This window comes from Capronia epimyces, assembly GCF_000585565.1.
Source record: "Capronia epimyces CBS 606.96 chromosome Unknown aczIQ-supercont1.9, whole genome shotgun sequence".
Classification (NCBI taxonomy): Eukaryota; Fungi; Ascomycota; class Eurotiomycetes; order Chaetothyriales; family Herpotrichiellaceae; genus Capronia; species Capronia epimyces.
Window position 1 is genome coordinate 48562 of NW_006912912.1, and position 27701 is coordinate 76262.

At 54.3% G+C, this 27701-nt stretch overlaps 12 protein-coding genes across 12 annotated transcripts; 8 read left to right on the forward strand and 4 right to left on the reverse strand.

The window, feature by feature from the left end:
- Nucleotides 1-636: 636 nt before the first annotated feature.
- On the forward strand, nucleotides 637-2448 carry A1O3_08996 (uncharacterized protein; the record flags this gene model as incomplete). The annotated part of the gene is made up of 5 exons (XM_007739092.1): nucleotides 637-939; nucleotides 1004-1108; nucleotides 1183-1685; nucleotides 1759-2330; nucleotides 2396-2448. The coding sequence occupies 5 exons, from the start codon at nucleotides 637-639 to the stop codon at nucleotides 2446-2448; spliced, it is 1536 nt and encodes a 511-aa protein (XP_007737282.1).
- A 371-nt stretch (nucleotides 2449-2819) lies between these two features.
- Nucleotides 2820-3604, forward strand: A1O3_08997 (elongation factor 1-gamma; the record flags this gene model as incomplete). The annotated part of the gene is made up of 3 exons (XM_007739093.1): nucleotides 2820-2849; nucleotides 2916-3096; nucleotides 3165-3604. The coding sequence occupies 3 exons, from the start codon at nucleotides 2820-2822 to the stop codon at nucleotides 3602-3604; spliced, it is 651 nt and encodes a 216-aa protein (XP_007737283.1).
- Nucleotides 3605-4297: 693 nt separating this feature from the next.
- Nucleotides 4298-6452, forward strand: A1O3_08998 (uncharacterized protein; the record flags this gene model as incomplete). Its single annotated transcript, XM_007739094.1, has 8 exons — nucleotides 4298-4853; nucleotides 4939-5036; nucleotides 5092-5154; nucleotides 5225-5463; nucleotides 5538-5802; nucleotides 5871-5990; nucleotides 6051-6151; nucleotides 6227-6452. The coding sequence occupies 8 exons, from the start codon at nucleotides 4298-4300 to the stop codon at nucleotides 6450-6452; spliced, it is 1668 nt and encodes a 555-aa protein (XP_007737284.1).
- Nucleotides 6453-7580: 1128 nt separating this feature from the next.
- Nucleotides 7581-9340, forward strand: A1O3_08999 (uncharacterized protein; the record flags this gene model as incomplete). The annotated part of the gene is made up of 6 exons (XM_007739095.1): nucleotides 7581-7608; nucleotides 7688-7886; nucleotides 8008-8358; nucleotides 8428-8511; nucleotides 8579-8671; nucleotides 8725-9340. The coding sequence occupies 6 exons, from the start codon at nucleotides 7581-7583 to the stop codon at nucleotides 9338-9340; spliced, it is 1371 nt and encodes a 456-aa protein (XP_007737285.1).
- A 379-nt stretch (nucleotides 9341-9719) lies between these two features.
- Nucleotides 9720-10862, forward strand: A1O3_09000 (uncharacterized protein; the record flags this gene model as incomplete). Its single annotated transcript, XM_007739096.1, has 1 exon — nucleotides 9720-10862. One exon carries the CDS (start codon nucleotides 9720-9722, stop codon nucleotides 10860-10862), a length of 1143 nt encoding a protein of 380 aa, XP_007737286.1.
- Nucleotides 10863-11113: 251 nt separating this feature from the next.
- A1O3_09001 (uncharacterized protein) lies at nucleotides 11114-11794 on the forward strand (the record flags this gene model as incomplete). The annotated part of the gene is made up of 1 exon (XM_007739097.1): nucleotides 11114-11794. The coding sequence occupies one exon, from the start codon at nucleotides 11114-11116 to the stop codon at nucleotides 11792-11794; it is 681 nt and encodes a 226-aa protein (XP_007737287.1).
- Nucleotides 11795-11960: 166 nt separating this feature from the next.
- A1O3_09002 (alpha-1,3-glucosyltransferase) lies at nucleotides 11961-13854 on the reverse strand (the record flags this gene model as incomplete). The annotated part of the gene is made up of 2 exons (XM_007739098.1): nucleotides 11961-13404; nucleotides 13454-13854. The coding sequence occupies 2 exons, from the start codon at nucleotides 13852-13854 to the stop codon at nucleotides 11961-11963; spliced, it is 1845 nt and encodes a 614-aa protein (XP_007737288.1).
- Nucleotides 13855-14699: 845 nt separating this feature from the next.
- A1O3_09003 (uncharacterized protein) lies at nucleotides 14700-16178 on the forward strand (the record flags this gene model as incomplete). The annotated part of the gene is made up of 2 exons (XM_007739099.1): nucleotides 14700-15502; nucleotides 15554-16178. The coding sequence occupies 2 exons, from the start codon at nucleotides 14700-14702 to the stop codon at nucleotides 16176-16178; spliced, it is 1428 nt and encodes a 475-aa protein (XP_007737289.1).
- Nucleotides 16179-17448: 1270 nt separating this feature from the next.
- A1O3_09004 (uncharacterized protein) lies at nucleotides 17449-18641 on the forward strand (the record flags this gene model as incomplete). Its single annotated transcript, XM_007739100.1, has 2 exons — nucleotides 17449-17578; nucleotides 17632-18641. The coding sequence occupies 2 exons, from the start codon at nucleotides 17449-17451 to the stop codon at nucleotides 18639-18641; spliced, it is 1140 nt and encodes a 379-aa protein (XP_007737290.1).
- Nucleotides 18642-19236: 595 nt separating this feature from the next.
- A1O3_09005 (uncharacterized protein) lies at nucleotides 19237-19989 on the reverse strand (the record flags this gene model as incomplete). The annotated part of the gene is made up of 2 exons (XM_007739101.1): nucleotides 19237-19454; nucleotides 19569-19989. 2 exons carry the CDS (start codon nucleotides 19987-19989, stop codon nucleotides 19237-19239), a joined length of 639 nt encoding a protein of 212 aa, XP_007737291.1.
- A 662-nt stretch (nucleotides 19990-20651) lies between these two features.
- On the reverse strand, nucleotides 20652-22469 carry A1O3_09006 (uncharacterized protein; the record flags this gene model as incomplete). The annotated part of the gene is made up of 4 exons (XM_007739102.1): nucleotides 20652-21449; nucleotides 21503-21731; nucleotides 21779-22172; nucleotides 22223-22469. 4 exons carry the CDS (start codon nucleotides 22467-22469, stop codon nucleotides 20652-20654), a joined length of 1668 nt encoding a protein of 555 aa, XP_007737292.1.
- Nucleotides 22470-23862: 1393 nt separating this feature from the next.
- A1O3_09007 (uncharacterized protein) lies at nucleotides 23863-27384 on the reverse strand (the record flags this gene model as incomplete). Its single annotated transcript, XM_007739103.1, has 1 exon — nucleotides 23863-27384. The coding sequence occupies one exon, from the start codon at nucleotides 27382-27384 to the stop codon at nucleotides 23863-23865; it is 3522 nt and encodes a 1173-aa protein (XP_007737293.1).
- Nucleotides 27385-27701: the final 317 nt, after the last annotated feature.

Below are 27701 nucleotides of genomic sequence, written 5' to 3' on the forward strand. Positions count from 1 at the left end.
CTTTCCCGTTGTGGGCGATCAAGCAGAGAAGAAAGCACTCGCTACCGAGGAGGAGAGCGGGCTCGGCTTAGGACTCGGACTCGGCATTCACCGATCTGGGGCTGATGGCTGAGGGTTGAGGGCTGAGGGGCTCTGGGGCCCCCGGTTTTCTCCAGCCAGTTGATTTCCACCCCGCGACCTTTGGGCCATATGCCATACAAAGTACAGAATTCAGCCAAGGTACGGAGTCTCCCCACTACAGTATCTTGTGTGATGTTTAGGAATGGTACTACTAGTACTAGTACTATTGATTGTCCCATGATCCAACTTGGCACTCCAATTCCAGCCAACAGGCTTTCTAGTGTCCTCACTCGTAGGTGAACAAATCTGTAATGCAATGGCTGACGACGGTGAATGCCGATATAGCAAGAACAGGGACAGGGACGGGAACAGGGAACAAGTGAGATGCCAGATCGTGTCTTTCCTACCAAGCTGGTCACCTCCCCGATCCTCGGCAAACGCCGACAGCCCTGGATAGGTATCTTTGCTTTTAAGTCTGCTTCCCCAGATTTGGTCTTTGGTGTCGCATCATTCTCCGCGTGCTCGTCTTCTCCGTGTACCGTAGCGTTGTGATAACCTACAGTCTAGGCCATCAACATGATTGAGGATCGGTCGCTGGAAAAGCACGAACTCGAGTTTGTCGAGACCAATCCAGTCGACATCGACCACCTCGAAGACCAAGCAGCGGCAAACGACAATGGCCATGGCCACGGCCTTCCAAGTTATGATGCCGCGGAGACACATAGGGTCCTGCGCAAGATCGACTGGAGGCTTCTGCCACCGTTGGCATTGCTCTACCTACTGGCCTTCTTGGACAAAGGCAATCTGGGCAACGCGAATGTGGCCGGCATGTCGAAGGATCTGAACCTGACCGGGACCCAATACAACTTGGCGGCGACGGTATGTATGGGAAGAGATTCCTCGGTAGCACTGGGGTTGGGGGATACTCTCTGACATGCAGCAGATGTTCTTCATTCCTTACGCCGTGTTTGAGATCCCCAGTAATATTGTGTTGAAGATACTCAGACCCTCGCGATGGATCACCCTCCTGGTGATTCTCTGGGGTACGGTAGGGGAGCCAGTCTCACTCTCTATGGTCCAGTTCAGCTCCCTTGACTAATGTTTCCACTCTCTCTTCCTCAGATCATTGTCTGCGCGGGGATCGTCACGAACTACCACGGCTTGCTTATTGCTCGTATCTTCCTCGGAGTGGCTGAGGCCGGCTTCTTCCCGGCGGCGACCTTCTTGGTCAGCGAATGGTACTGTCGATTCGAGGTTCAGACCCGGATGTCGGTCTTCTTTTCCGCCGCCTCTATGGCGGGTGCTTTCTCGGGTCTGCTTGCCTACGGCATCCAGCAGATGGACGGCATCGCGAACCTCGCAGGATGGCGATGGATATTCATCATCGAAGGAATTGTGACCGTGCTAACCGGCCTGGCGATTCCTTTCGTTCTCCCCGATTCACCCGAGGGCGCCAGCTGGTTGACGCCCGAAGAGAAGCGATTTATTCGATATCGTCTGGAACGAGACTCTGGCACCGCCGAGGGCCGAGTCGAGACCCTTGACCATTTCCAGACCAAGTATCTTGTCGCCGCAATTATGGACTGGAAGCTTTGGTTCACCGTCTTTATATATTGGGGCAACACGTACGAGGCACACCCAAACTCGAACTCCCCGCTTTGTGTTTTGGAACCTACTGACTTGACTTGGATTGAATAGCATTCCGGTCTACGCCTTCAGCATCACTGCGCCGACCATCATAAAAGACCTAGGATATACTTCAGCTCAGGCTCAGCTGCTTACCATCCCGGTGTACTTTGCCGGGTTAGTTTCCACCATCGGGTTTTCTTGGGCCGCCGACAAGCGTCGCTCCCGGTGGCCTTTCATCGTTATCCCGTATGGCATCTCCCTCATCGGCTTCCTGGGCCTGTTGGCCATTCCACACCCCAAGTTGCCCGGTTTGACTTACGCCTTTCTCTTCCCCATCACGATTGGCGTCTATCCTGCAGTCATCACGCTGGTCTCATGGGTGGCCAACAACATCGCACCCACTTCGAAGCGCGCCATTGGTCTTGCCATGAGTATTATGATGGGCAATTTTGGCGGTGCCATCGGCTCCAATATCTATCTCAGGCAGGAAGCACCTCGATACTGGACCGGCTACGGAGTATCAATTGCTTGTTCTGCTCTGGCAATTGCGTCCACCTTCATTCTCAAGTGGGCGTATCAGCGAGAAAATCGGAAGAGAGATCAGCTATCCGAGGAGGAGGTCAGAGCAAAGTATACCGAAGGTACGTAACGTGTAGTTTGGTTCCTCCCTCCTTGTATTGAAAACATCTTCACTGACCTGGAACAGCGGAGCTGTTGGACATGGGTGACAAGTCGCCGCTATACAGATACGTGTACTGATAGTAGGACCGAGGAACTGGCCCTGACACTACTCTGTAGTACTCTGTCCTCTCTCCTGAGAAGTGAGAAGTGAGCCTTGCTTGGTCAGCGTCGTGCAAAGCGACCGTCGCCATAGGACAATGGATGTGCCAAGTAAAAGGGAGTGGAGAGCTTTTGAGCACCCCATAAATCGTCTAGTAGACGCCATTCTTGGAAGAACAGCCGCATACACATATATTATTATACTGTTGGATATAGGCGATAGTCTCCCTCCCCTTCACTTGTGTCTCAACCTTCAAGCATTGTACGCTGATTCTGTGGACGGCCATCATTATCCCTCGTTAACCCTAACCCAGGTCCCTCCAGCAGCTTCACACCACCAGAGAGTCAACATGTCGTTCGGGAAGCTTTATGGCGTCAGGGTATGCTTCTGTTCTGAAGCCTATGGCCGAATGGAAGGGCAATGGCAATACTGATGCTAAGCTTAGGACAATCCCCGAACCACCGTTTCTCTCGTGGTCGCAAAGGAGAACAACCTCGATGTTGAATTGGTTGCGCCTCGGAAGGACGACCCCGAGTACAGGAAGCTGAACCCTCTGGGAAAATTCCCCACCTTTGTTGGCGCCGATGGCGACGTTCTGACCGAGTCCATTGCAATCGCCATCTACTGTATGTACATTTCTTTTGCCACTGACTCGTGGACCATGACCATGCTGACCACCTCCTGTCATGTGCAGTCGCGTCACAGAATGAGAAGACTACACTGCTCGGCAAGACAAAGAAGGACTACGCCGCCGTCATCCGATGGCTGTCCTTTTCCAACACGGAGGTGTTCCCATTCCTCACCAGCTGGTTCCGGCCTCTCATCGGTGCTGCTCCATACGACCAAAAGACGGTCGAGGAGGCGAAAGCCACTGCTCTTCCAAGGGTTTCGGTCTTGGAGCAACACCTTTCCAACCGCGATTTCTTGGTCGGAGACCACCTCACTCTGGCAGACCTGTATGTGGCGTCCCAGCTTGCGCGCGGCTTCCAATACGTGCTGGACAAAGCCTGGCGAGCCGAAAACCCCCACCTCACCCGATGGTACCAGGCCGTGACCGCCCGGCCAGCTTGGAGAGCCATCATTGAGCACCCGATCTTGATCGACGAGGCTCCCAGCGGCCCCTTGACTAAATAATCACTGATGCATTGGTCTCTCGTCCACCTCATTGGAAAGTCTGGTGGCCAACTCCGGTCTGGTCTTTATTTGGGGCAGGAGAAGACTACTCTGTACAGACGTACTCCGTACCTGCAGGAGCACTCCATGCACCTTTGATAGGAATAAGTAGCTACGGAGATCTCAATTGATTCGGCTGGCTCCACCCCACCCCGATTGTCTCTTCCTAGTGGCTACTGGCCTGTCACCTCATACCCTGAAAGGGGTTTATAAGGCTAGCCTGAGCAGTATCTCGCTTAGAGTACATGGTGTCATCGTGGCGACTTGTTTCGTGATATTGCAGCCAGCCGTCTTGATCACAGTCCTGAACTCCTCAGAAGTGCTTTCCAAGCACCTACTGTGCATACTATACAGACAATAGATTATTAGTTCGACCTCCTGGAGACACAGGCTTCGCCGACAAATAGCCCGATCTACTCAAACTAGCTGTCCTTCGGGGACCAGTTTCCATACTGCTGATTGCCACATGGTTACCCACGATCCGTATTTGTCTGGCCCCTTAGCGTCCATCAGACAATACTATGTACATGTCGCCATCTGTGGCCGCCGGCCGGCGACGGAATTTTGGGTTACTTATACTCAATAGTCGGCAGCGTCGAATTGAACAGGGAATCATCCCAGTCCGAGCATCTCCTCCTGTACTTGGCCAGCGACATGAGTGTGCAACCCCATCACGGTCCCGAGGACATATCCTCTCCTCCTCATCCTCATGCAGAGGAACCCGCCCACCAGCATCAGGCTGAGATTCTGCCCGAAGCCGACGCTGGAAAGACGCTGGCTGCGACGGTCGAGGGGGTCGACTTGCTCCAGATCCAGAATCCCAATGGCGGTCCGACTATCTCGTACACCCTAGAGCAGGAGAAGAGAGTGCTCCGAAAGATTGATCTCCGAGTTCTCCCCTTCATGCTGGCAGCCTATTTCCTGCAGCAATGCGACAAAGCCGCGTTGGGAAACAGCGCGGTCTTCGGACTTCAGAAGCAGGCGCATCTGCACGGCACCGAGTATTCATGGCTGGGGTCGATCCTCTACCTTGCGCAGTTGGCCTTCCAGCCTCTGGGCGCTTTCTTGCTCGTCAAGTTGCCGTTGGGGAAGGTCATTGGGATCGCCATCGTGCTGTGGGCTGTCAGCTTGTTCGGCATGGCCGGGAGTCGCAATTTCGCAGGGCTGGCGACAACCAGGTTTCTGTTGGGGGCTTTCGAGTCCGTCATTGGTGAGCCACGCCAGATGCTGATCCTGATGCCAAATGTTGATTTGGCTGCATGTTTGTTCCGTCGAGCGCGACTACCCTGGCATAGCACCCTCCTTGATCGCCGTCAGCCAGCTGTGGTGGCGTCGCAGTGAGCAGGTCAACCGCATGATGGCCTGGAATGCCATGAATGGAGTGGCCGCGATTGTAAGTGTGCATCGCCGTCTGTCTGTCTGGACGTCACAAACTGACCCTCTCCAAGTTGGGCAGTCTGATCATCTGGGGACTCGGCCATGCTCAAAACTCGCACTTGTATGCATATCAGGTATGGTCTTCTCAAGACACTTCTCTTGTTCCCAAGGTACCTGTGCTGAGCTGACCACCGGCGTGCATAGATTGTCTTTCTCTTCTTCGCCTGCTTGACCCTGGCCTACGCAGGCATCACCATCCTTTTCATGCCCGACTCCATCGGCACGGCCAAGTTCCTCACCGAAGAAGAAAAGTTGATCGCAATTGAGCGGGTCCGCGCCAACCAGCAAGGCTTGGAGACTCAACAGTGGAGATGGGATCATGTTTGGGAGGTCTTTACCGACTTCAAGACCCTGTTGTGGTTTCTATACGGCTTCTCGGTCTCGTAAGCTACTCCGCTCCGCCGTCTGAGTTGGCTTGGAGCCAGCCCGTCTTTGCGCCCGACTGACACTGTGACAGCACCTCGGGGGCCATGGCCACCTTTGGCCCGCTCATCATCAAATCCTTCGGGTTCAGCGCCTTCGAAACCATTCTGGTGGGAATGCCTGTGGGAGCCATCCAGATCATTGCCAGCCTCGGTGGTGGCTGGCTCTCATCCAAGTTCAATCGAAAGGGGTTGGTCCTGGCCGCTTATGGCATGACTCCCATCGTGGGTGCCCTCATCATCTTGAAGGTCCCGCGCACTGTCGAGCATCGAGGGGTCCTTCTCTTTGCCTATTATTTTGTAAGTATCCCAGCTGCTCCAGGCCCTTCTTGTCCCTAGACTCCAGAAAACTGACTCCTGGAAAACAGCTTTCCATTAACACGGGCATTACTCCTCTCCTGTGGGCATGGCAGGCTCAAAACACGGGCGGCAATACCAAGAGGAAGTGCTCAACCGCCATTGTTTTCCTTTCCACCTGCGCCGGAAACGTAATATTGCACCCCTGTGAATCTGCATTCCGGGCCACCACACGCTGACCGTTTATCTAGATCGTCGGGCCTCAGCTATATTTCTCTGAAGATGCTCCTCTGTACCGGAGAGGTCTTTATTCGTGCCTGGGATTCTTCTGTCTGGTTACTTTGCTGTCCCTGTAAGTACCAGTTCCTTCCACAAGTGACGAAACCCACGACCGCGGGCCCATCTGACTTTTGACTCCTTCACTCAGGCTCATTCCCGTATACCTCAAGTACTTGAACAACAAGCACGCCGCCACTCGCCAACGACTGGGCAAAAACGCCAAAGTGGTTGATCTCTCAATGATTGGGAAAGCCAAAGTCCAGCAGCAACTGGGGCAGGTCGATGACGACAAGGGTGCCCAGCACGTCACTGAAGACAAAGGCCTGGCCGATATTACGGACTTGAAGAACGAGGACTTCATCTATGTCTACTAGATGTGACGGTGCCCGTGGTGGCTTGGGTATGCTCTGCCAGACGACGCCGATACCACTGCACAATCAGGCCCCGCCAGCGTAGAATATCGGGCCTATTGGAAAATTAGAGATTACGGAGTACATTGAGCAGCAAGGTTCTGTCTGATCCCGGATAGACAGGCCAAACAAAAGCATAGGGTGGTCTAAAGGGAATATAATAATAGACATGTATGGACATAATCTATACCATCGTCGAGATCAATATGGACGGGATGGGAGATGGGCATGGATGATTGCGACATACCACATTACTGTAACAGGGTGATGCGCCACGACAGTTGGTCTCACCACTCGTTCTGAACAAGTCTGACATTCTTCCATCGCAGGGACGATTCTGTTGACCCCCTCGGAATCATCAACCAGTCTGGGTAAGCGAGGAATTTGTGCTATCATTACTTAATAGGCAGGCCGGGGCCTAGTCGTAGGAGCCTCAAGGCGTTCAAAATGTAACCATCTTCTGAAAGGTGGCGTCTAGTCTCAGGAGACCATTCTTGTAAAGCCCGAACGCAGAAAGAAGTACCATACATAAGGTACCGGGCACTGTATATCCTCCATTCTCGGGGTCTATCACGCCATCATAGTCAGGTCTTGCCTCAGCGCCAGCAAGACTTTCTCCGATAAGTTGGGATCTTATGAGAGGAACGGCAAATTCCTTCGCCTTGCGATGACCCGAAAAGCTTGACGTCCGAGTTAGTTAACATTGCAGGGTCGAATTTCGGATCAAAGACCCTGGACACTGGCTCTCGAGACTGGCGCCACACTAAGATACCCAGTGGTACAGTAGCAGGAGGAGAAGTAGACGAGCGCCACAAGCACATCGCATCCACGTGGTCTAAGTTGCCAGCAGTGTTTTCATCTCCATCGTCTCCAAGCCCAAGCCCAAGCGTGGGAAAAGTGCTCCTCGCTATACTTGCTCCGTCTCCATCCCATCCCATCCCAGCCTTGTGAAGAGACCTGGTGCATCTTGGACATCGAAAACTGCAAGCAATCAATCAATCCGGTCGAAATCAGGCCCCATAAATCATGTCTAGTACTACTACGCCGGCTACGGCGTCAAAACGGAAGACATGGATTGTAAATGCATTCACGATGAATGCGTCCACGCACATGTCACCAGGTTAGCATTTCATTTCAGCCGCAGCCCTTCACAGGACTGCATGGCGCACACAGCTAATCGATCTGGAACCACGCGGCAGGGCTGTGGCGACTTCCCAATGGGCAAGCGTCCAACAATGATCTGAGCTACTGGGTCGAGTTGGCGAAGCTTTTGGAGAGCGGCAACTTTGACGGCATCTTTATCGCAGACACATTGGGGCTGTATGATTTGTACAAAGGGCCAGAAAACATCGGGCCTGCGCTGCAATCCGGCGCCCAGGTGCCATACTCTGATCCCAGGTAAGTGGACGAGGCCGTCAATGTCAATGTCGATGTCAATGCACCCTGCCGCCCTGTAGGGGATCATGATCATTGCCATGTCCTCGTCTTTGGGCTAAGTCTGGTTTCTTTCGCCTTCAAGTGTGATTATCTCGGCAATGGCTTATGCCACTCAATCTATTGCGTTCGGCGTCACCGCCTCCGTGACTTATGAGAACCCCTTCATCCTCGCACGGAGGTATTCGACGCTGGACCACGTCACCCGAGGACGCATTGGCTGGAACGTGGTCACCAGCCACTTGGCCAGCGCCGCCCGAAACTGTGGCCTCAAGGAGGAGATCCCGCACGACGAGCGCTATGTGCGAGCCGAAGAGTTCATGGACGCCGTCTACAAGCTCTGGGAAGGAAGTTGGCGGGATGACGCTCTGGTCCGCGACGCCAAACGGGGAGTCTACATCGAACCGGACCGCGTGCGAGCCATCAATCATGAAGGGTACTGTGACATCCGATCCCACCCCAAGCAGGCATTCCGGCTCCTAACCCTCGTGTGTGTTTGCTGCAGGAAATACTTCAGTGTAGCCGGCCCGAATGCAGTGGATCCGACACCGCAAAGAACTCCATTTCTGTTCCAAGCTGGAGCTTCGAGGTGAGTGAGACGGGCTGGCTTGCCCTCCCTGAGTGTACCGTGCCCAGTCTCTCACATTTCTTGACAGCGCGGGGAAGCTCTTCGCCACCAAGCATGCCGAAGTGATGTTTCTCCCTGGCATGAGTCCGGAAAACGTGCGGAAAATCGCGGACGACATCAGGTACGTGATGTTGAATTAACAAGGGGTAATCTAGTTACTCAACGCACCGTTAGACACCAAGCTACGCTTCAGGGCCGAGATCGAGACAGTATCAAGCTGCTCGCCGGTATGCTCGTCATTGTTGACGAAACGGACGAAAAGGCACAGCAAAAATACAACGACTTCCTGGAGGCCTCGGACCTCGACGGCGTCGCCACCCTTCTCGGAGGCTGGACCGGTGTGGATCTGTCCGCTTTGGCCGACGATGAGGATTTCCACTTCACGGGGCCTGGAGCGGTACAAAGCTTGGTCAAGACGTGGTCTGCCACCGTCCCAGGCAGCGACAACGTGAAGTGGACGAAGCGAAGGGTGCTGCAAGAGCTTGCAATGGCCGGTGCGCACCCGAGAGTGGTGGGCGGGCCGCAAACGGTGGCGGACCAGCTACAACGCTGGATCGAGGTCGCGGATATCGACGGCTTCAACTTCAGCCACGCTGTGAGTCCGGGCACATTCGAGGACATGGTCAAGTACCTGTGGCCGGAGTTGAGGCGGCGAGGCGTCATCAAAGAGGAGTACAAGGTCGTGGGAGGCGCCGCCAGAGAAAACTACCTCGAGGATGGATTGGGTCCGAGGTTGAGAAGAAATCACCCCGGAGCGGCCTATACGTGGCGTAAGCCAGAGGAAGCGTAAAGCCGGCAGGGTCTTACCTGTACTCTGTAGACCTCAGCGCATAGAACTCAGCGCAAGCCTCACAGCAGATACGGAGTACGCCAGGGCCATACAGTCACCAGTGTATCCGTACAGAGTAGAAATGGTCGTCCCGCTTAATTGTCGCCGGAGAGGATACATATACAGTAGTATGGCCTCCCAAACCAATAATGCGCCAGTATTCTCTTGCAACCTGTAACTCCGGTCCACATGGCGTGGTGAGTATTTGCCAATCACGCCTTTTTCGGGCTTCAACTTGAACCACCTACACCACGGGCCTTGGGTTCGTTTTCTTATAAGCAGTTCCTTCGGAGGACCCTCCACTTCGTCCTGGTGGTAGTGGTAACTCCCAGGCGGAAAAATGGCAGTTTCTACGCCCATAGACATAGCGATCGTGGGCTTCTCCGGAGCCATTGGTAAACGACACACCGCGGAAGTCTTGTCCAATCCCTCTACCAATCTGGTTGCACTCGTCGATCCTTCTCCTGCCGGGCCGGAAATCGCAGCATCCCACTCGATACAGTACTTCAGCTCCGTGCAAGAATTGCTCTCGTCAACGAATCGCAAGCCAGCGGCTGCCATCGTCTGCACTACTAACCACACTCACGTTGCTGTGGCAAAGGAGCTCGCCACGGCCGGAATCCACATCCTTCTCGAGAAGCCGCTGAGTAGTTCGACCACCGAGGGTCTGGAGCTGGTGCGATTTGTGCGCGAGAAGGACGTTCGTCTACTAGTCGGCCACCATCGTCGGTTCAATCGCCATATAATTGCGACCAAGAGAGCGGTGGAAGAAGGCTTGCTGGGCCAGATCACCGCCGTATCAGCACTCTGGGCCAACTTCAAGCCGGCAGACTATTTCAACTCCGACCCGGCCCTTGCATGGCGGAGCAGCAAGAGTCGAGGCGGAGGGGTGGCCGTGATCAATCTAGTGCATGAAATCGATCTGTTGCAGTATTTCTTCGGGCCCATCGTCAGGGTCCATGCCGAAAAGACTGTGCCGCGCAGAGAAAAGAACGAGGTGCCTGAGGCGGTGGAAGAGCACGACCGTGCAGAGGAGGGCGCGGCCCTGATCCTTTGTTTCCGCTCGGGAATCGTCGGCACCTTTCTACTCTCAGACCATGTAGTCAGCCCATACAACTACGAGGCAACCACGAGAGAGAACCCAATCCCACTCGCAGACTTGGCGGACGAGCAAGTCGACGTCTACCGCATCTTGGGCACCGAGGGCTCTCTGAGCGTCCCGGATATGGTACGATGGTCGTACGGGGCCGGTAGGAAGAAAGGGTGGCAGACCGAACTTCAGAAGGAGAGACTCCCTGTTGACGATGATGCGAGACCGCCCTTCCAGCGGCAGCTAGATCATTTTGTCCAGGTGATCCGGGAGAACGCACAGCCAAGATGCAGTCCTACAGAGGCATTGAGGGCAGTTCTGGTGTGTGAAACGATTAGCAGAGCACTGGATGCTCCGGGCGGAACATTAGAAGTGCCAGATGTCGGTATTTAGTCTCTCTTTGACTTCAGGAGCGCGCGGTGTTGAACATTATGTCCCTTTAGGTACTCCGTACTTGGTCCCTTTCTTTGTGGAAATAGATTTGTCACGTGTCACGTGTCACGTGTCCCCATAACTGCTGCGACGTCATCGTCACCTCCGTGGGAGAAGGCGGCATGTACTCCGTACAGAGGAGGCAATACGCATCCTTCTTTGCAACCACACCTTCGACCACGACAGAGCCCACTGACCATATCCATATGAAAATGCGCTACCCAGTTCTTGTCGCCTCCTTTTTCGCCTCGCTTTCGGTAGCTGCCGCCCTGTTTCCCTTGGGTTACTTCCGTGAATCCGCCTCACTCTTGCGCCATTCCATCTCCTCCTTCCACGGCGACCAGCTCCCCATGAATCCAGGTCCCGTTCAGAGCCCGATCTCCTCGACACCAGATGGAGCCTCACCAAACAAAGATGGTGGCGGGGTGGACGACAGCACCGTCTCCATCTCAGACATTCTCCCCCAGACTCGCAAAATCAATATCTTTGCCTCCCTGACACGCGACGTTTCTACCGTCACCACTCGTCTCGAATCAACCAAGCCCGAAGATAATACCACCGTACTTGCACCGTTGAACAGTGCGATGCAGGCCCTCCCGCGGAAGCCCTGGGAAGACAGGCCAGGTGATGATTCAGGAGTGTCGGCGGCGAGGAGTGAGGACAAAGCGGCGCAAAATCTGCAGCGATTCGTGGAAGAGCACGTCGTGCCGACAAGCCCGTGGAAAAAAGGTCCGGAAGGCAAGATCAAGACTTTAGGCGGCCAAGAGCTATGGTGGGAGGAACATGACGGCCACAGGATTATCCGGCCCGGCAATCTTGTTGTGGATGGCATCGTTGGGCGTGTTGGGAATGGAGAAGTCTGGGCCGTCAAGGGCGTGGTGAATTATGCATAAGCCAATGCCATGGCTTATGGTAATGAAAGGCTACAAAGGATGAGAACGAACAAGAACCTTATGAGGAACGATGATGTGATGTACAAGTGCCGGCCGTAGGGCTTATGTTTATCTTGTCTATGCCGTTAACGAAGTGATTTCGGAATGGAGCTCTGGGCAACACATTCTATTTTTCTTTTATCTCTGAGTCGGCGGTCAGTCTGTCAGTCGCAACTGGGGAGCCTTCGTGCGCGTCCGACCGCCCTGAATACCCGTCAATCAGGCCGCTCTCGGAAAGCAATTTCCAGAAACACCACAGATAACAAATTCCGAAGCAGAGCGCCCCAATGCAGGAGTTGGAAACAACCCATAGATCGGGCTTGTCATCTGGAGGTGTTGCAAAGGCTGCGAGCAGATGCCAAAACGCCATGACGATGTAAGTTTGAAAATGTAGGATTTTGGTGGGCGTCCGCAAGTCATCGGGCGCGAGAGGCCGGCCGGGGACATTTTCGTGATCAGGGTCGTAGTATGCATCGACACTCGTGGGAGGGAGGCCTAAGAGATAGGACCACAGGAGAGATATGACGACGTACGGCGTTTGCAGTCCATCTCGCTTCAAGAGAGGAAACATCGTCCAAACGCCCACGAGATTGGCCCAGCCGATCCAAGCGCGGTATTCTTTGCTCAGGCCTTGCTTGCTTCCAAGCAGCAAGGTCATGGGCAGTAGTGGTAGTAACACGGACTTTTCGTGGACCTGAAAAGAAAACAGGAAGAATCCCCATGCTGACGTGGCCAACGCATATGGAAGCAAAGCCTTCTTGGGAACAGCGGCGATAATAAGTGTGGGCCCAAGGATCGAGACCAGGGTGAATATGGCGGAGAGTCGTGGGAGGTCAACAAATGCTTGAAGCTTGCCAAGTTTGTAAAATGTATTGGCGAAGCACCAGAAATTGGCGACCTTGTCCTCGAAAAGTCCACGCGCAAAAGGGAACATTCGATGGATGACTTGACTGATCTGGAGGACGACCATCTCAATGGGGGAGTTGGGGTCTAGTCTGACCTGTCTTTCTGCAAGGAACGGTGGTGGTGGCAGGGCTGGCAGGTCTGATGTTGTGTAACTGTCAAAGACAGATCCGATCAGCAACGGCGCGAACAGGACCGTGAATGCAAGCACTGTAACCGCCGCGATTGATAGCAGTCGGCCCAGGCGGACCTTTGGAGTAAGACAAGAGCCTAGAAGATAGGCAAAAACAATTGGCGAGTAGTAGAGTGCCATTTGCTTGAATCCAAGGGCGGCGACGAAAAAGAGGCATGACCACAGGGGCCTGCCGGCATAAAGACTCGACAAAGTAGCAACGACAAAGCCGAGCATGACAGTGTTGTACTGGAAGTGGCCATGGTCAATTAGAAGGGTGGCAGGTTGCATGAGAATGGCCACAAGGGCAATTGCAGTAGAGGTCGTGCCTGTGCCTTGTGCCCTGCTGTAGTGCCGGAGGAAGATGATCAGGGCCGGGATGTAGACGAGATATTCGGAGACGATAACCGTGGCACGCATGAAAACTTTGAGATCTGGGTCTTCCAGACCGCGGGACGTGTCCAGCGCAAACCAGTCCTGGCGAAACAGCGAGCCCCTTTGTAGGTCAGCGATGGCCAAAGGCAGATCGACACTGGGTGACTTACACCTTGCCACACAGCCAGCTATGATACGCAGTCAACGGAGGGTAGTCAAGACCCCAGTACTGAAGATCGTAAAAGTACCACTGAAAGGCTGGTAAGTGTGTTGTAGCTTCCATCCAATGTCTCTGGGCCTCCAAATCGCCATGCATAGGAGGTTGCTGGTACCCGGAGTATCCCCAAAGACCCACGCTCCAGCGAAAAATGGCCACAACCATCAAGATCAATGGCAAAAGGATCCATTGAGAAGTAGTTCCCCTTGAAGGCCACAAGAAGGCAACCAGGGGAAACTCCGGGGTGATAGCATTGTCCCGCGGGTCGAGTTTGACGATATCCGTGATAGTGAGACTCCGAGCCAGTTCTTTCCGCCGTTTCCGCGGTCTATGAGAATTAGAAGGACTCGACATGATGGTAGGGGATGAGCGGAAGCCGGCTGTCGGCGGAAACGAGAGACTGGTGTATCGAACTTGGGTGTATTAATCGATGCAGCTGAGGCAGGAAGCTCGAAAGGACAGCGACGGTAAGGTCAGGGACCTAGTAAGGAGGAGCACTACCCTACTATAGGACTAGTACGGAGTACTAATACCACACTGGCACATGTTGTGAGGACGGAGAAATATTGTTCCGGGAGTCCTTGGCACTCCCAGCCTCCAACTTTGAACTTTTCAAGTTTAGTATTAGCAACTAATTAGTACTAACTATCTCTAGCAGCGGTTAGCACCAGTAGCTCCGCTTGGGCTTGCTTTATCGCCATGAAATTTCCAACTGACGCTAAGATAAGAAGGTTATTTAATAGCCGCCAGGAAAATTTCTGGCTTCGACCTGGACAACTTTCCTCCATCCTACTTCTCACCGCTTATTTCTGCAAACCCCATCGTATTCTTTCATCTCAGTATTCCATCGTGGGCATCGTTATCGAGGGCATCAGTTGACGTCTATCGAGGGCTCTGTGGGTCTGACATTGAGGGTATTTCACGTATTCGTCGCAGGTCTTGCTTGTCTACCCTGCCGATTTGAGATCCGTCCCAAGTTCCATCTCTGTGGTATCGCGCGCTTCCCAGAAACTTTTATTTCTGTGTCATCTGCTACGGCATTTGACATCTGAGGTCGAGGGCTTTTATTCACTCTGTGGGTTGAGGGTATCGCTGCACATCACGCTGCTGCACTACAAGAGGTCTGAGGGAATTAGGTTTGTTTGAAACGCGATCTCTCCTACCTGCCGTACCATTTTCGCTAACGAGCATGCAGCAAAATGTCCAAGTCCAAGTCCAAGTCCGCCGCCAAGGCACCCAAGGCCGAGGTCTTGACCAAGGTCAAAAGCGGTGCTGTGACCAAGCCCGCGCAAAGTCTGAAGACCAAGAGCAAGGAAATAGCCAAGAAGGTTGCTGCGAAGGAGGAGAAGAAGCCCAAGAAGGCACCTGTCAAGGAACCGTCTCCAGAGCCCAGCTCTGAGGAAGACGACGATGATTCCGCCTCGTCTGATGAGGAAAGCGACAGTGAGGAAGTCGACACCAAAAAGGGCAAGGCTGCCAAATCGGCTGCCAAGGATGACTCCACCGACGAGTCCGAGTCGGATGAATCTGCCTCTGACTCTGACTCTGACGACGATGAAGAGTCCGCCGACGAAGTCATGAAAGACACCAAAGCCGCATCCGCGGATGAAGACGACGACAGCTCTGAAGATTCCGACAGCGATGAAGAGGAAGCTGCTCCCAAGGCCAATGGTGCCAAACCCGCCGTCGACGCTGACAGTGATGATGCCAGCGAGAGCGACGAGAGCGCCGAGAGCAACGACGACAGCGAAGACAGTGAAGATTCAGATGAAGAGGCCGAGGCCAAGCCGAAGACTACCAAACGCAAGGCCGAAGAAGAAGAGGCCCCTGCCGCCAAGAAGAGCAAGGTCGCCGAATTGGACACGTCCAAGGGTGCCAACTTGTTTGTGGGCAACCTCTCATGGAACGTCGATGAGAACTGGCTGAGATCCGAGTTTGAGGAGTTTGGTGAGCTCAGCGGTGTCCGCTTGATGACCGATCGCGAGACCGGAAGATCGAAAGGGTGAGGTTGACAATCCTGACATATAACGGCGCATTGACTAACGTGTTCCAGCTTTGGCTATATCGAATTCGTCAACGCTGCTGATGCCGCCAAAGCTCACGCCGCCAAACAAGGCGCCGAGCTCGACAATCGACCATTGAACGTCGACTTCGCCAACGCCCGCACTGGTGACAAGCCAGACAACCGCCGCAAGTCCTACGGAGATAAACTGGGCGAGCCCACCGAGACCTTGTTCCTCGGCAACTTGTCGTTCGACTGCACTCAGGATGACATCTCGGAAGCGTTCGCTCCTCATGGAACCGTGTTGGGCGTCCGTCTGCCTACCGATCGCGAGACAGGCAACCCCAAGGGCTTCGGATATGTCACCTTTGGCTCTACTGAAGAAGCCACGGCTGCTCTCGAAGCTATGCAGGGTGGTTACATCCAAAACCGCCCGGTTCGTTTGGACTACAGCCAGCCCCGACCCCAGAATGGCGATTCTCCCGGACGCGGAGGATTCGGTGGGCGCGGTGGCGGCCGTGGCGGCTTCGGCGGTCGTGGAGGTGGAGGATTCGGTGGGCGTGGCGGCGGGCGTGGACGTGGAGGCGGAGGATTCGGCGGCGGTCGTGGCGGCCGTGGTGCCTCGACCAACCGCGGCGGCTTCGGCGACTTCTCTGGAAGGAAGACCACATTCTAGGTCGATGGCGCCTGACCAGTGGTGTTTTGTCGACCCGGAATGAACATGGTCTCACTGCGTACCATGCATGGGTGTCCAGGGTCAATTTGTGGTTGCGTATGACTGACTTGCGCGGGAAGAGGGCTGCAGAGGCCAAGGTAATGTAGGTAAAAGTTCCGTGTTTTTCTTTCTCGTTTTCTCTGCCTGGGATCGTGAATGAAACTGCAATTGAAATTGAAATTCAAAATTACAATCCTCCATGCTCGTAATGTGGTGATAACAAGGTCATTCACCTGAGTCGTTCTCTCTAAGGATGTACTCCGTCCTCCGTACCTACATTGTACGGATACAGTATCCGTACTCTAAACTCCGCGCCCAGCACGAGACAGAGACCGCCGAGATCGGCCACCAGGCCTAAGGAGGAGGCTCCCCTGTTGGTGCTGTAATAATACCTGGTGATACTGTAATTCTGGGTGACGTGCAGAACGGACTGGGACTCGCCAACATCAGCAGACACGGCCAACCATTGGAACCCAAGGATCGCAGAAGCGTAGGTAGGCTTAGGAGGCCTCGTGATACTGGACTGAGCAAGTCATGCCTTTAGTTTGACACCTGATGCCATGTCAAAGCTGCCGCCCATCCAACTTGGACTCCAGGAATCCTGCCCTGTGCCCCGTGCCCCTGTACCCGGTGCCCAGTGCTCACCGTCCTCAGCCAGCACCCCTTGGGACTGCAAGCATTTCCCTTCTCTTCTCCTTGCATGCCTGCTCCTCGACGTGGTCATCGACACGGAGTACGGATACACGCTGGCAAGTCCGAGTCCCGCCTGCGTCCGTTCGTTCGCCAACGGCTGCCACCTTCAACCTTCATATCCCTCTCTCCTCTCACAATCAACATCCCATCCCATCGCATTGCATCGCATCCTGCAGTGTGCCTCGTCCCCAATCTTAGAGTGACCCCCCCTCCCTTCCGCCCTAACCACTCGGCGCAGATTCGTAGCGCAGCTCGGGCGCACATTAGTAGTGGTGCAGTCCCAATCAGCGCAGGCAACCCCCACCACCGCCACTACCACCACCACCACCACCATCGGCCCTCGTCAGTCAGCGGTGAGACGACCACGACTACGGCCCGGTCTTCGCCCAACAAACCATCGTGCAAGTACTGCAAAATACTCCGTACAGAGTATCGGAGGGTTCACGGTCTGCATTTTCTTTGTCGCCCAGCCAGGCAGGACGAACTGCGTCCATCTGCTTCCATCCTCGGACCTCCACCGACGACCTGCCCGAACAAGATGCGGCCACCACAGAGCGAGCCGCTTGACTTACATAGGAGTGAGCGCGACACTCGCACACCAGCACCCGGGGGTGCGGCTCCTCCCTTTGCGCCCACCAACTCGAGTACACGAGCGATGCGCTCAGAAGGTAAGGCCACCACCGCCGCGTCTACTATTCAATGGCAGTTCTGACGTTGGTAGACTCGTGGGTTGAGATCTCATCGCGCCCTTCTTCATCGTCCCTCTCATCCACAAGCAACGACATCGTCACGACCGGCCTGCAAATCCACCCCTACGAAGAGTGGTCTTCTCGTCAACCCCGAGCGTCGGCCAGCCTCTCCACCCCTCAACCTCGGTCGACGAGCGCAGCTGGTAGCAGTCAAGACGAGTATGAAGAGAGTGAGAGCGAAAGCGATCCAGTTCTGAGCAGTTCCACCGAAGACTTCTCTCATGATGATAATGCAGACGACGATGACACCTCCACCGCTTTGGGTGTTGGCACCATTGGCAGAGCATTCACGCCTCAACCCAATGCGTTCTCCCATCCGCCGTCATCACAAGGCCGGCCCATCCCAGACTCTTACTTCCCTACTGCCCCGTCCTCCACACCGCTCTCGACCATCGGGGAACGGACCGTGACCCAACGAAGCTATGAAAGACAAGCTCAATCGAGGCACCGAACAGGCAAATCATCCTATCGACCCGACCACGATGCCGCGTTGCGGGCCTCCTTGACGACCCTGTTGTCATGTGCCGCGGCCGTCCAGCCCAAGGGCTCCGACACCCGGGCCACGACAGCGGCACGACCCTCGCCTCAGCCAACCGCTCTTCGCCTGGTGCCAGAGTCGGAACTGGATGGTACCGCTCAGGCCAGGAGATCGTCGTCCCCGAAGCACGCCAAACGCAAGTCCAGAGAATACAGTAAGGAGCGACATGCTAAGAAAGTCCGGGCCGCCAAAGCGGCGGTGGCCAACGACGAGCTCATCAACCCGACTCTCGCTTCTTGGATGATATCCGCTGGCGTTGTCCTTGTGTTCTCGGCCATCAGCTTCAGTGCAGGCTATGCATGGGGTCGTGAAGTCGGTAAATTGGAATCGGGCACCGGGATGGCCGGTGGAAACTGTGGGCGAGAGGCATTGCGCGGAAGTGGCAGCGGCAGCGGGCTCAGGCGACTGAGATGGACTTCAGCCCCGAGCAGCATTAGCGCATGATGCCGGTCGGGAACTTATCACTGCTGGCGTTAGGGAAGAATGGGGGAGGTAGGTTAACGTCAACCACGCAAGGGACAGACTTGATCGGCACGAAATGGCTGCCGATCAACGAGATGCGAAAATGACGGCATGATACCCCGGCAGGCCTGCTCAACTCGAAGAATGAAACGACTTTGCACGACGGGATGCAACTTTATATGGAATTGGTATACGACGGCATGGGAACGATTGGGGGTGAGAACCGGAGTGTTTTGAGGGGGTTTAGGTTGGCTGGTTCGTCGACACTGTTTCTGCACAATGACGGAACACCATATACATAGACATCGACTTGCGGCTCGCATGCCGCCTAATAGGACGCTGAACTGTCGCGACCATGCACCCGAGTGTACTTCGGTGAACCATCGTTGATCCGGGCCGCCTTCGACGCCAGCATTTGCTGAATGATCTGAGTGTGGTGGCAGCAGAGAGACGACCATCTCAAGCCCTCAATCCCGAAGGAAATGCTTGACGTGCCGGCGAACGCGAAGACAAAGACCACTTGAAGTTTTCTCTGGATTACTGTACACAAATTTTCCTACCCTCCACCAGTTCCCATTTACATGGATTTCAAGAAATTGCTCTCGCGGATATTTCTCCTCCTCGCCGCCCGGGCGCTCTTTGTGATCTCATGTCGGCGCTGTAGACTGGTGACGGCGTCTTCGTCAGGGGCGGTCAAATCTGTACTTTGCTCATGAGGTGGGATGGTGACAGGGACGTCCTTCTGGAGTTTTTCTTGTTGGCGATCATATCGAGCCCGTTGCTTCTTGGTCATTGCTGTACGCATCGTCAGCACAGTCGTCGGCCTGTCTGCCTACGTCCGCAGGTAGGCAGACGCAAACGCAAACGCAGACGCGCCATTTACGGCGGCCCACGGGCACGGGAGCATACCTGATAAATCCAGCTTCGTGCCTCCTGTAGCCATCTTGTTGTCATCCAGCAACGTCCACAGCCAATCGGGGTACTCGTGGTCCTCTTTGGCCAGGAGCTCTGGCTGCGCCTTGGTGTACCCCAGTCCCCTCAGGATCTGTCCACCGGGGACGGAGCTCTTGACTTTTGCCGACTTCTTTGATTCTTTTGATCCGGCCGAGGTCGAGGGCGTCTTCGATTCAGAGAGGGGCTGAGAAGGGCTAGCAGAGCCAGGCGACTGTGTTGGGTTCGCGCCGTCCACCGCAATGGAAGGGGGCGCTTGGATTGGGCCCGCATTGGGTGTAGCAGGCACTGTGGACGCATATCGAAGACTGGCGGAATATGAGGACTGAGGGAATCGGAGGCGGGTGAGGAGTGTCAGCCGACAGCTGGAGCAGATCATGGTGAACAGATACAGGAAGGTCAGAAGATTCGAGGTTGGTAACGGTCAAACTCGCCGCCCCTAGAAGCTGCCACTGGGTGTATGGATCGTGAGTAGTCCGAATGGTTGCTTGTTGACTTGTCCGATGGGAGTCTGAACATGCAACTGCAACTTCAAGGGTTGAAAACTGACCTGTTTGTCACTATCTTGGCATGTTTGTCATCCAGTCACCGCAGCGAAAAGAGACCGTTGCATGAATACAGCAGACTGTTGCATGAATATAGGAGACCGTTGCATGAATATAGGAGACCGTTGCATGAATATAGGAGACCGTTGCATGAATATAGGAGACCGTTGCATGAATATAGGAGACCGTTGCATGACATTAATATTTTCTCATTGCAGAGAAGTTTTCTTCCTCCAGGATCGGCTCTCCCACTACACATAGATGTGCCCTTCCTGTCTAGAACTGTCGGCAACACTGCGACTGCGAATACTACTATATAGTCGGACACCACTTCATAGGAGAGTGGATTAGAACTCTGAAAAACTCTCTGACTGACCGGACCAGAGGTTGCTTCCGATGTGCTACCCAACGCATAAAATAGTCTAGGACAACCACTGTCAATGTCAATGGGATTAGCAAACGTGCCAGGGCAGTACCAAAAAGAACGAGCAGACTCTCAGGGCTCACCGGTCAAGTAGCTCAACATCACAACTGCAATGGTCCAAGGACTTAGGTAAAATGAATAGCTCGCATCTGTGTCAATCCATCGGGCCATGACCGGAAGCATGACTCCAGCCCCCACGACCATTCGAGCTGCAATCGACGCCCAGGCTTCGCGTGAATGGCTCTGGCTCTTCTTGGAGAAAGCGTACATGATGGCCAGGACGAGAAGGAGGCTTCCAGCCGAAAAGTAAAAGTAGAGGAAAACCGTGTCCATGACGTTCTGTGCCGACGCTGCCTGTTCGATCGACGATGGTTCATGATCGTGCGGGTCGTGTCCTTCAATCCCGAAGCTGTGGTAGATTGCAACTTCCACGCCACTCCAGAGCTGGTTGATCGCATTGCTCGCCTCATCTTGCCATTGAGTGGAATTAAAGGGCGCAGCAATCGTTTCGACGGTCACTATGTCCGTTGTGTAGTTGTACAGATTGATCAGGGCCAGGGCTTCCGAGTCCTTGAAGGTAAGTGCAAGCAACGTGTCCATGTCCATCAAGATATCGCTGACGACCTCATTTGCACTCTGATACCCTGAGAAAAAGCTATTCCAATCGGGATGGCTGGAAAGGGGGTAGAGGTTACCCCAAGCGTCGGTGATGTGGCCGATGACTCCCGACAAGACCAGAAACGACGACCCTTCCACGGTGAGGAGGATGGCGACATGAAGTGGGTAGTGCAAGAGCATCCAAATCTGTTGGCGAATGGTGCCAAACTTGTCGTGCTCAATGTGGCCGAAATATAGCATGAAAATCATATACTGTTTCTCGTAAGCACAGACACTCTCCAAAGCAGCCAGCGTCAACTACTCACCACCAGGAGGACGGCAGATATGAGCTCGCCAAAATTCTCGGCGGTGGGCTTGTTAACTGTCTGAAACAGCTGGTAGGTGGTTCGCGACATCCCCAGGATTCCTTCGCCCATGATAATGAGGGTCAGGAGCCCAAGCCTCTCCAGGAGGTGGGTTCGTTTGAAGCTGAAGATTCTCCACCGACAGGAAATCAAAACGATCGAGGTCGCTTCCGTGGCAGAGATTGCATACCTGATGGTGTCAGCTTTTGATCTTGAGCTTTCTTCGGCCAACATTACCAGGCCAGATAGCAATGAGGAGTATATGTAAACCCCCAGAAGACGCCCAGAAAGCCGGCCGCGGCAAGGATCAGGCTGCCCGCGGTAAATAACATAGGGGTCCGGATCTTAGAAGGGCCGCGAACAGACAGGCAGACGATACTATACTGTAGAGCAAGGGCCAGTCTCGACACCATCAGTACAAGCGACATGGCCTTGAATCCATTGATTGTGGAGTGAACGTCGGATGTATCGTACATGGCCGCACAAACCACAAAGCCCATCATGATTGCACAAGATACTGCCTTGTGGATGTGGTGAAAGACGGACTCACTGGAGACCCGGACATCGTACAGAATGGTCTGCAGCCATGTGAACCATAACAATGTGAAAAATCCCAGATACGCCCTCAGACCTTTGAATCATCAGCCTCTGCTCTTTACCTGCAACAACTTCGGCTCTTACTTCTCTCGTCGACAATCTCGTTTTTCATTGTGACAGTAGCAAGGTTGGCCACCAAAAACAGGTCATAGAACAGTTCGAGTGTGCTTGGGTCGCGCGGGGCCTGGGCCGGGCGGATCAATTCCTGAGCCTGAGCCTCCCCAACGGTGTCCATCTGTCGGCGAGCAGCGACCCGCGGATTCCTCTTCTCAACGTCCTGTGATCCGAGAATACACAATTGCGGTGAGGGCCAGGACATATAGTTAGCCATTGTTGTTCAGGCTTCTGGTTTATCTGTTGTTTGTTGACAGCCGCATCCGCCACGGCCATGGTCAAGAAGATATAAACACTGTCAGTTAACTTGGGGAAGGAAACAGGCGACTAAGATGCGTCCCCTGCTTGTCATCACCACGATGTGAGCAAGAATTCTGCCAACAGTGCGATAAAAGTCGTCATATTGCCAGAAAGAGTCAATGGGGAGCACGTTAATGCTGAGACTCTGCCGGGGAAACCCATGTTCGGTCTTGAGTGCCCTGCATACCAAGACAATCGGGATGTGGTTCGTCGAACAAGGACAAGTCTTGGTCAACCTCGGCCACGGATGGTCAAGATTGACGTTGTAAGACAAGGAGTTCAACCGAGATATAAGAAGACAAGCCGAACCACTTCTAGAAGGCTATTTTGTTGACTCAAGGAGCATCCATCCTCGTTTATATGGGTCAGGGAGCACCGCGTGTTCCTTCAGAGTTCGCTGCTGTATTCAAATGGTCCTCAAGGTTTCGTGGCGCGTAGATCGTCTTGTCGGAGAATACCAGTTAGAGTTTCAAGTCAAGCTGTAACAGGTCTTTTCGGACTAGAGGTGCATCTGGCCACGGACTTGGTAAGTCATTTAAGTTTTGTGACACCATCACATCCCATTCTCATGCTGTGAGGATGCATCGTCGGGAGCCCAGTCTTCCGTTCAGCGTCATGACAGATTCTGAATGTCCAAGCGGTCGCAGCTAGTGTGTTGAGTCGGTCAAAACATACGCTTAGTGCCCCTGTGTAGACGGAAATTCAGAGGCCTAGCAATGACTGCGCAGATGTAGAAGAACTAGAACAATCAGGTCGACCAAACTCTTGTCATTAATCAGCTTCCAAAAATATATACTTCATTGCAGCTCCACCTGGCTGTACTTCGAGCACAGCTTTGCGCATGGCTGTCTCTAGTAGCTGGATACTATACCACAGCTCTCCAATGAGGAACACCTCTTCGAGGATATTTTGTGGACCTATGACAAGGTTGAACATGGTCGAAGAAACTGGATGGCCTGCGTGAATCAGTGAACCTGCATTTCTCGACCTCCAGGGTCAGGCAAAGTTTCCTCCTCCTCCCTCGTATCTCGAGATCACAGTCTGGATAGGAAAGTCCAAGACAGAGCCGGGATCGGCACGGTCTTACCGTCCTCTGCTGTCGCTGTGAATGTCCGTCTGAAGACAAGGTACCGATGACCGGCGACTATTCCGCTTGTAACCGAATCTACTCATTCCCCAAGATCGCACAGTGGAAATGCTGCAAGACCAATAGCCTCCTTGGCCTTGCAGTCTAGACAGACATGTTTAAAATCCGAATGGGTTTTGGGCCGCTGCGGCATTGTCAGTCATCATCAATCATTTTGTTGATGTTACTCACTAGCATTAGAAAGATTTGCTCTCCGGCCCGTCGGCTGAGGAGTCAGTCTCTTTGGTTCTGTGAAACCGAATTTAACAGGAGGGGCAGGTCCAGTCTTCTGTGGCTGCAGAGGCGCAATAGGGGGGAGTTGGGTGATAGATGGGACAGGCGGCGGCTGGAAATTTGGGAGGCCGTTTTGTTGTGGCATCGATCCAAAGCCAGTGGCTTGAGGCGGGAGTTGTTGGGGTTGGGGTTGGGGTTGGGGTTGTGGTTGATAGCCTGTAGGCTGTAGTTGGAGAGGGACTGGTTGAGGGAAGCCCGATGGTTGAGGCTGGATCGTTTGGCCGAATCCGTTGGGTTGCGGCTGTTGGAAAGGAGATGCAAACCCCGTGCGCTGTGGTTGGAGAGCTGGTGGGAGGACAGAGTTGATGCCTCCCGGTGGCGGGCTTTGCGTGAATGGCATTCCAGTGGGCTGAGACTGGAAAGAGGGTCGAGGATCGGCAAATGGGCTTCCAGCTGCATTGCCATTGAGATAGGGCTGCTGAAGCTGTCCAAATTGTTGTGGGTGTTGGAAACCGGTGGGTTGGGGAGCAAGGCCGAACTGCCCAAAGGACTGGTTCAGCTGAAGATTGCCCGTTGGCTGGGCCTGCAATTGCATCGATTGGTATTGCTGCTGCAGTCGTTGCTGTGTCAGATCATTCAAACTCTGGCCAGACGGCGCCTGTAGCGCGGAGGTGTGGGGAATCCCTGTCAATTGGGGTTGCAAAGGGTGAAGACCGAACTGGCTCTGTTGCGGGTTCTGCGGAGCTGATGTCGGTCGTGGAGGAGGTAGCAAACCAGTGCCCGCATAGTTCTGCTGTGGCGCCACCGGGCGTTGACGAGGGGGGTTGAATTGTTGGCTTTGCAGCCCGGTCGGTTGGGCCTGTACCGATCCCGGAATCTGATTGACTTGCGAAAAGAATTGGGGAGTTGCGCCTGTTTGCTGTGGCTGTTGGACCGGAGGCACCGCCGCTGCCGAAGACGTGTGCGGCTGAGGTTCAGGTTGTGTTTGAAACGTTGGCTGTTGTGTAACTGGTGGCGCAGGAGGTTGAGCTGGTGTGGGCTGTAGAGGAGCATCCAGCAAGGACAAATCTTTCATCGCCCCTGTCGGAGGGTTTGGCGCGGGAGGAGCAGCAGGAGGTTGTGAGACTGCACGAGGTTGACTTGGTGTTTTGACAGTCCACGCATCATCGTCAAATCCGTTCTTTGATTCCCTTTGGGGTGCCTGGGTAAGAATGGTAGCTTTGGCCTCTGCACTTGGCTTATTGTCAGCTTCGGCTTTGGCGAAGGCATCTGGATCAACCACGTCGTTCGTCTGCCGATTAGTTTCAGGCCTGCCCCTGCGAGTGTTATTGTGCAATGTGCCACCGGGTCCTGAAAATATTCCGCCTGCCGCCTCGCCATTAGTACCATTGGCCAGCGCACCGTGTGTTCGCCCGAATTTATGATCCAAGTATTTCATGACTTTGAGGACATCACCTTCTTTCAGTCCGAGTGTTCTCAAAGTATCTGGTGTAATGTCGGGTTGGACAGTCTCATCCATCGAGTCCCGTACCATCGCCTGTGAGTATCTCTCGCACAACTGTGGACCGACACCGGCTTTGAGGAAGAAATCGAACCAGTCGTAATCAGAAACCGAGGGTTGTTCCGGGGCGCGCGGTTCAATGGTGGCTCCGCTTCGTGACTTCGTTTGTTCAGACAATTGACTTCGACGTTTCATCTTGATCAAATCAGCTACGGGAATGTTTTCTTCGATCGGCTCGTTGGTTACCTTCTCAACATACTCAAGGTCTTCTGGCGACATTTTCGTTATGGGAACCGCAATTTTGACGCCATTGACCTTGTGGAGATGAATCTTGCCATCTGCCACTCCCAAAAACTGGGCTTCTACTTTGAAAGTGGCAGAATGGTCAGTCCATGTCCTGACTTTCGTAGGATCAGGCCTTGAGCGGCCCTTTTTCCGGTCGTCCTTGTCTTTCCGGTCCTTTCGGTGCGACTGGTCGTCGGCAAGACTGCTACCACGTTGAGGGAGCATTCCATGGCCGAGATCGCTACGGGATCGTGCATGTTCTGCTTCCTGGCGGGCTTTTTCGGTCCGGGCTGCCTCTCTGGCAAGCCTCTCTTCTTCAAGCCGGTTCTGTTCGACTGTTGAGAGACCAGCATTTATTCCCGACCGCGAAGGAGGCTCGGCAGTGACGAAGCCCGTAACCTCAATGTAGCTGCTAGGCACGACGCCTTCTTTGCCATTCTTCAAGCGTCTCACGTTCCACCATTCTTCCGACTTTGTATCATCCAAAACAATCACTTCATCGCCTACGCCGACGGTGACCTCGTCGTCACCTTGGGCCATGAAATCATAAAGGACTTGCCCCTTCTTATGAGTTGCACCACCAGCAGCTGCTTGGATGACTTCGCGAATGCCCTCTGCTCGATGAGCTCCCGCAATCTCTCCAAGAGCGGCCACGATTTCTTCTGCCGTGTCCTTGGCCCCCGCATGGAGGTCGAGGCTCTTGCTTGGTCGAACCAGCTCCATGAAAACATGCTTGCCCTCGATCGAGTAATGGGTCATCTTGTCTGCAGTCCATTCCTGGGAAGGCCCGTCTCTTGACTTCTCCGGGGAAAGCATGATGGTGCCGGTGGCGATATTGATGCCCAGAGTCGTTGGCATCTTCCGACGTCGGCCCATTGCCGAAACCATTTCATTGACATTATACAGGTGGAATCCGCCGGGCGATCGGATCGGCGCATCGTCATCGTTCTGACGCGGTATTGCTCGATTGTAAGGAGGGGAGGGAAGAACGCCCCGAGATCCGTCGTCCCGGCGCGACGAGGGTGGCGCCGGCTGCGATGGAGGCCTTTGTGGCAATGCCGGCGCGGGCTCCTCGCCGTCGGATGCATCTGGGGTAAGCTGTTGACGAGGTACGACCGGAGGCAGAGACGTAACCGTGTGGGCCGACCTCGGCGAGGAAAGAGCGCCTCCTTCAAGGACTCGAGCCAGGTTAGCCGCAGGGTTCTGTGTCGACCTGGTCGGAGAAGCCGGAGCGGCAGAGACATCGCCTTCCGCTACTGGCGGGAGCGACTGGCGATTAGAGTGTATTGAAGGAGACTGAAGAGCTGCACTTGTGAGCTCGATGTAATTGGAGGGCGCAAAGCCGAAATCGTCACCCACGCCGACCAGAGTCCAGTCGGGGTCGGAGATATCGTATACTGCCAGCACAGCATCTTCGGTGAAGGAGACCTCTTCGTCGGTTTGTCGAGTATAGTCATACAGCGCTTTGGCAGTGTGGACAGGCTTCGCGTCTTCGACATAATTGTTTGGGATCAAGCCTTCAGGCTCATCCTCATCGTCTCCGACGGCCTTCTTCTTCGCCCTCCACCAGTCATCTTCAGTGCTCTTTTCCAGAATGTACAAGAGTTCGCCTTCCCGGATCTCCAGCTCGCCTGCGCTTTGTGGATGGTAGTCGTAGACTGCGGTGCAGATAGCCACGAAGCCCATGTTTGTGGACAGATGGTGCCGTACTGGTCAGTGGGTAGCGTCAGAGGACTGGCGAAGGAAGAAATGCCATGAAGGTGAAACAATATGACCGGATGGAACGGGGTCGAGGAAATTGGGAGCGGCCGTTCCTTGGTGGTGGTGCTGGCTAGTTAAGCGAAACAAAGCAGTAAGATCTCCTGGGACAAACGCCGCCGAATGATGCGAGCCAAGCGATAAATAGGACTGCGGAAAATGTCCGATGAGCCTGCCTCACCGAAAGTGCAACGGCAAGCTTGGTAGATGTACAAGTGTCGAGGTCGAGGTCGTAGCAGCCGTTG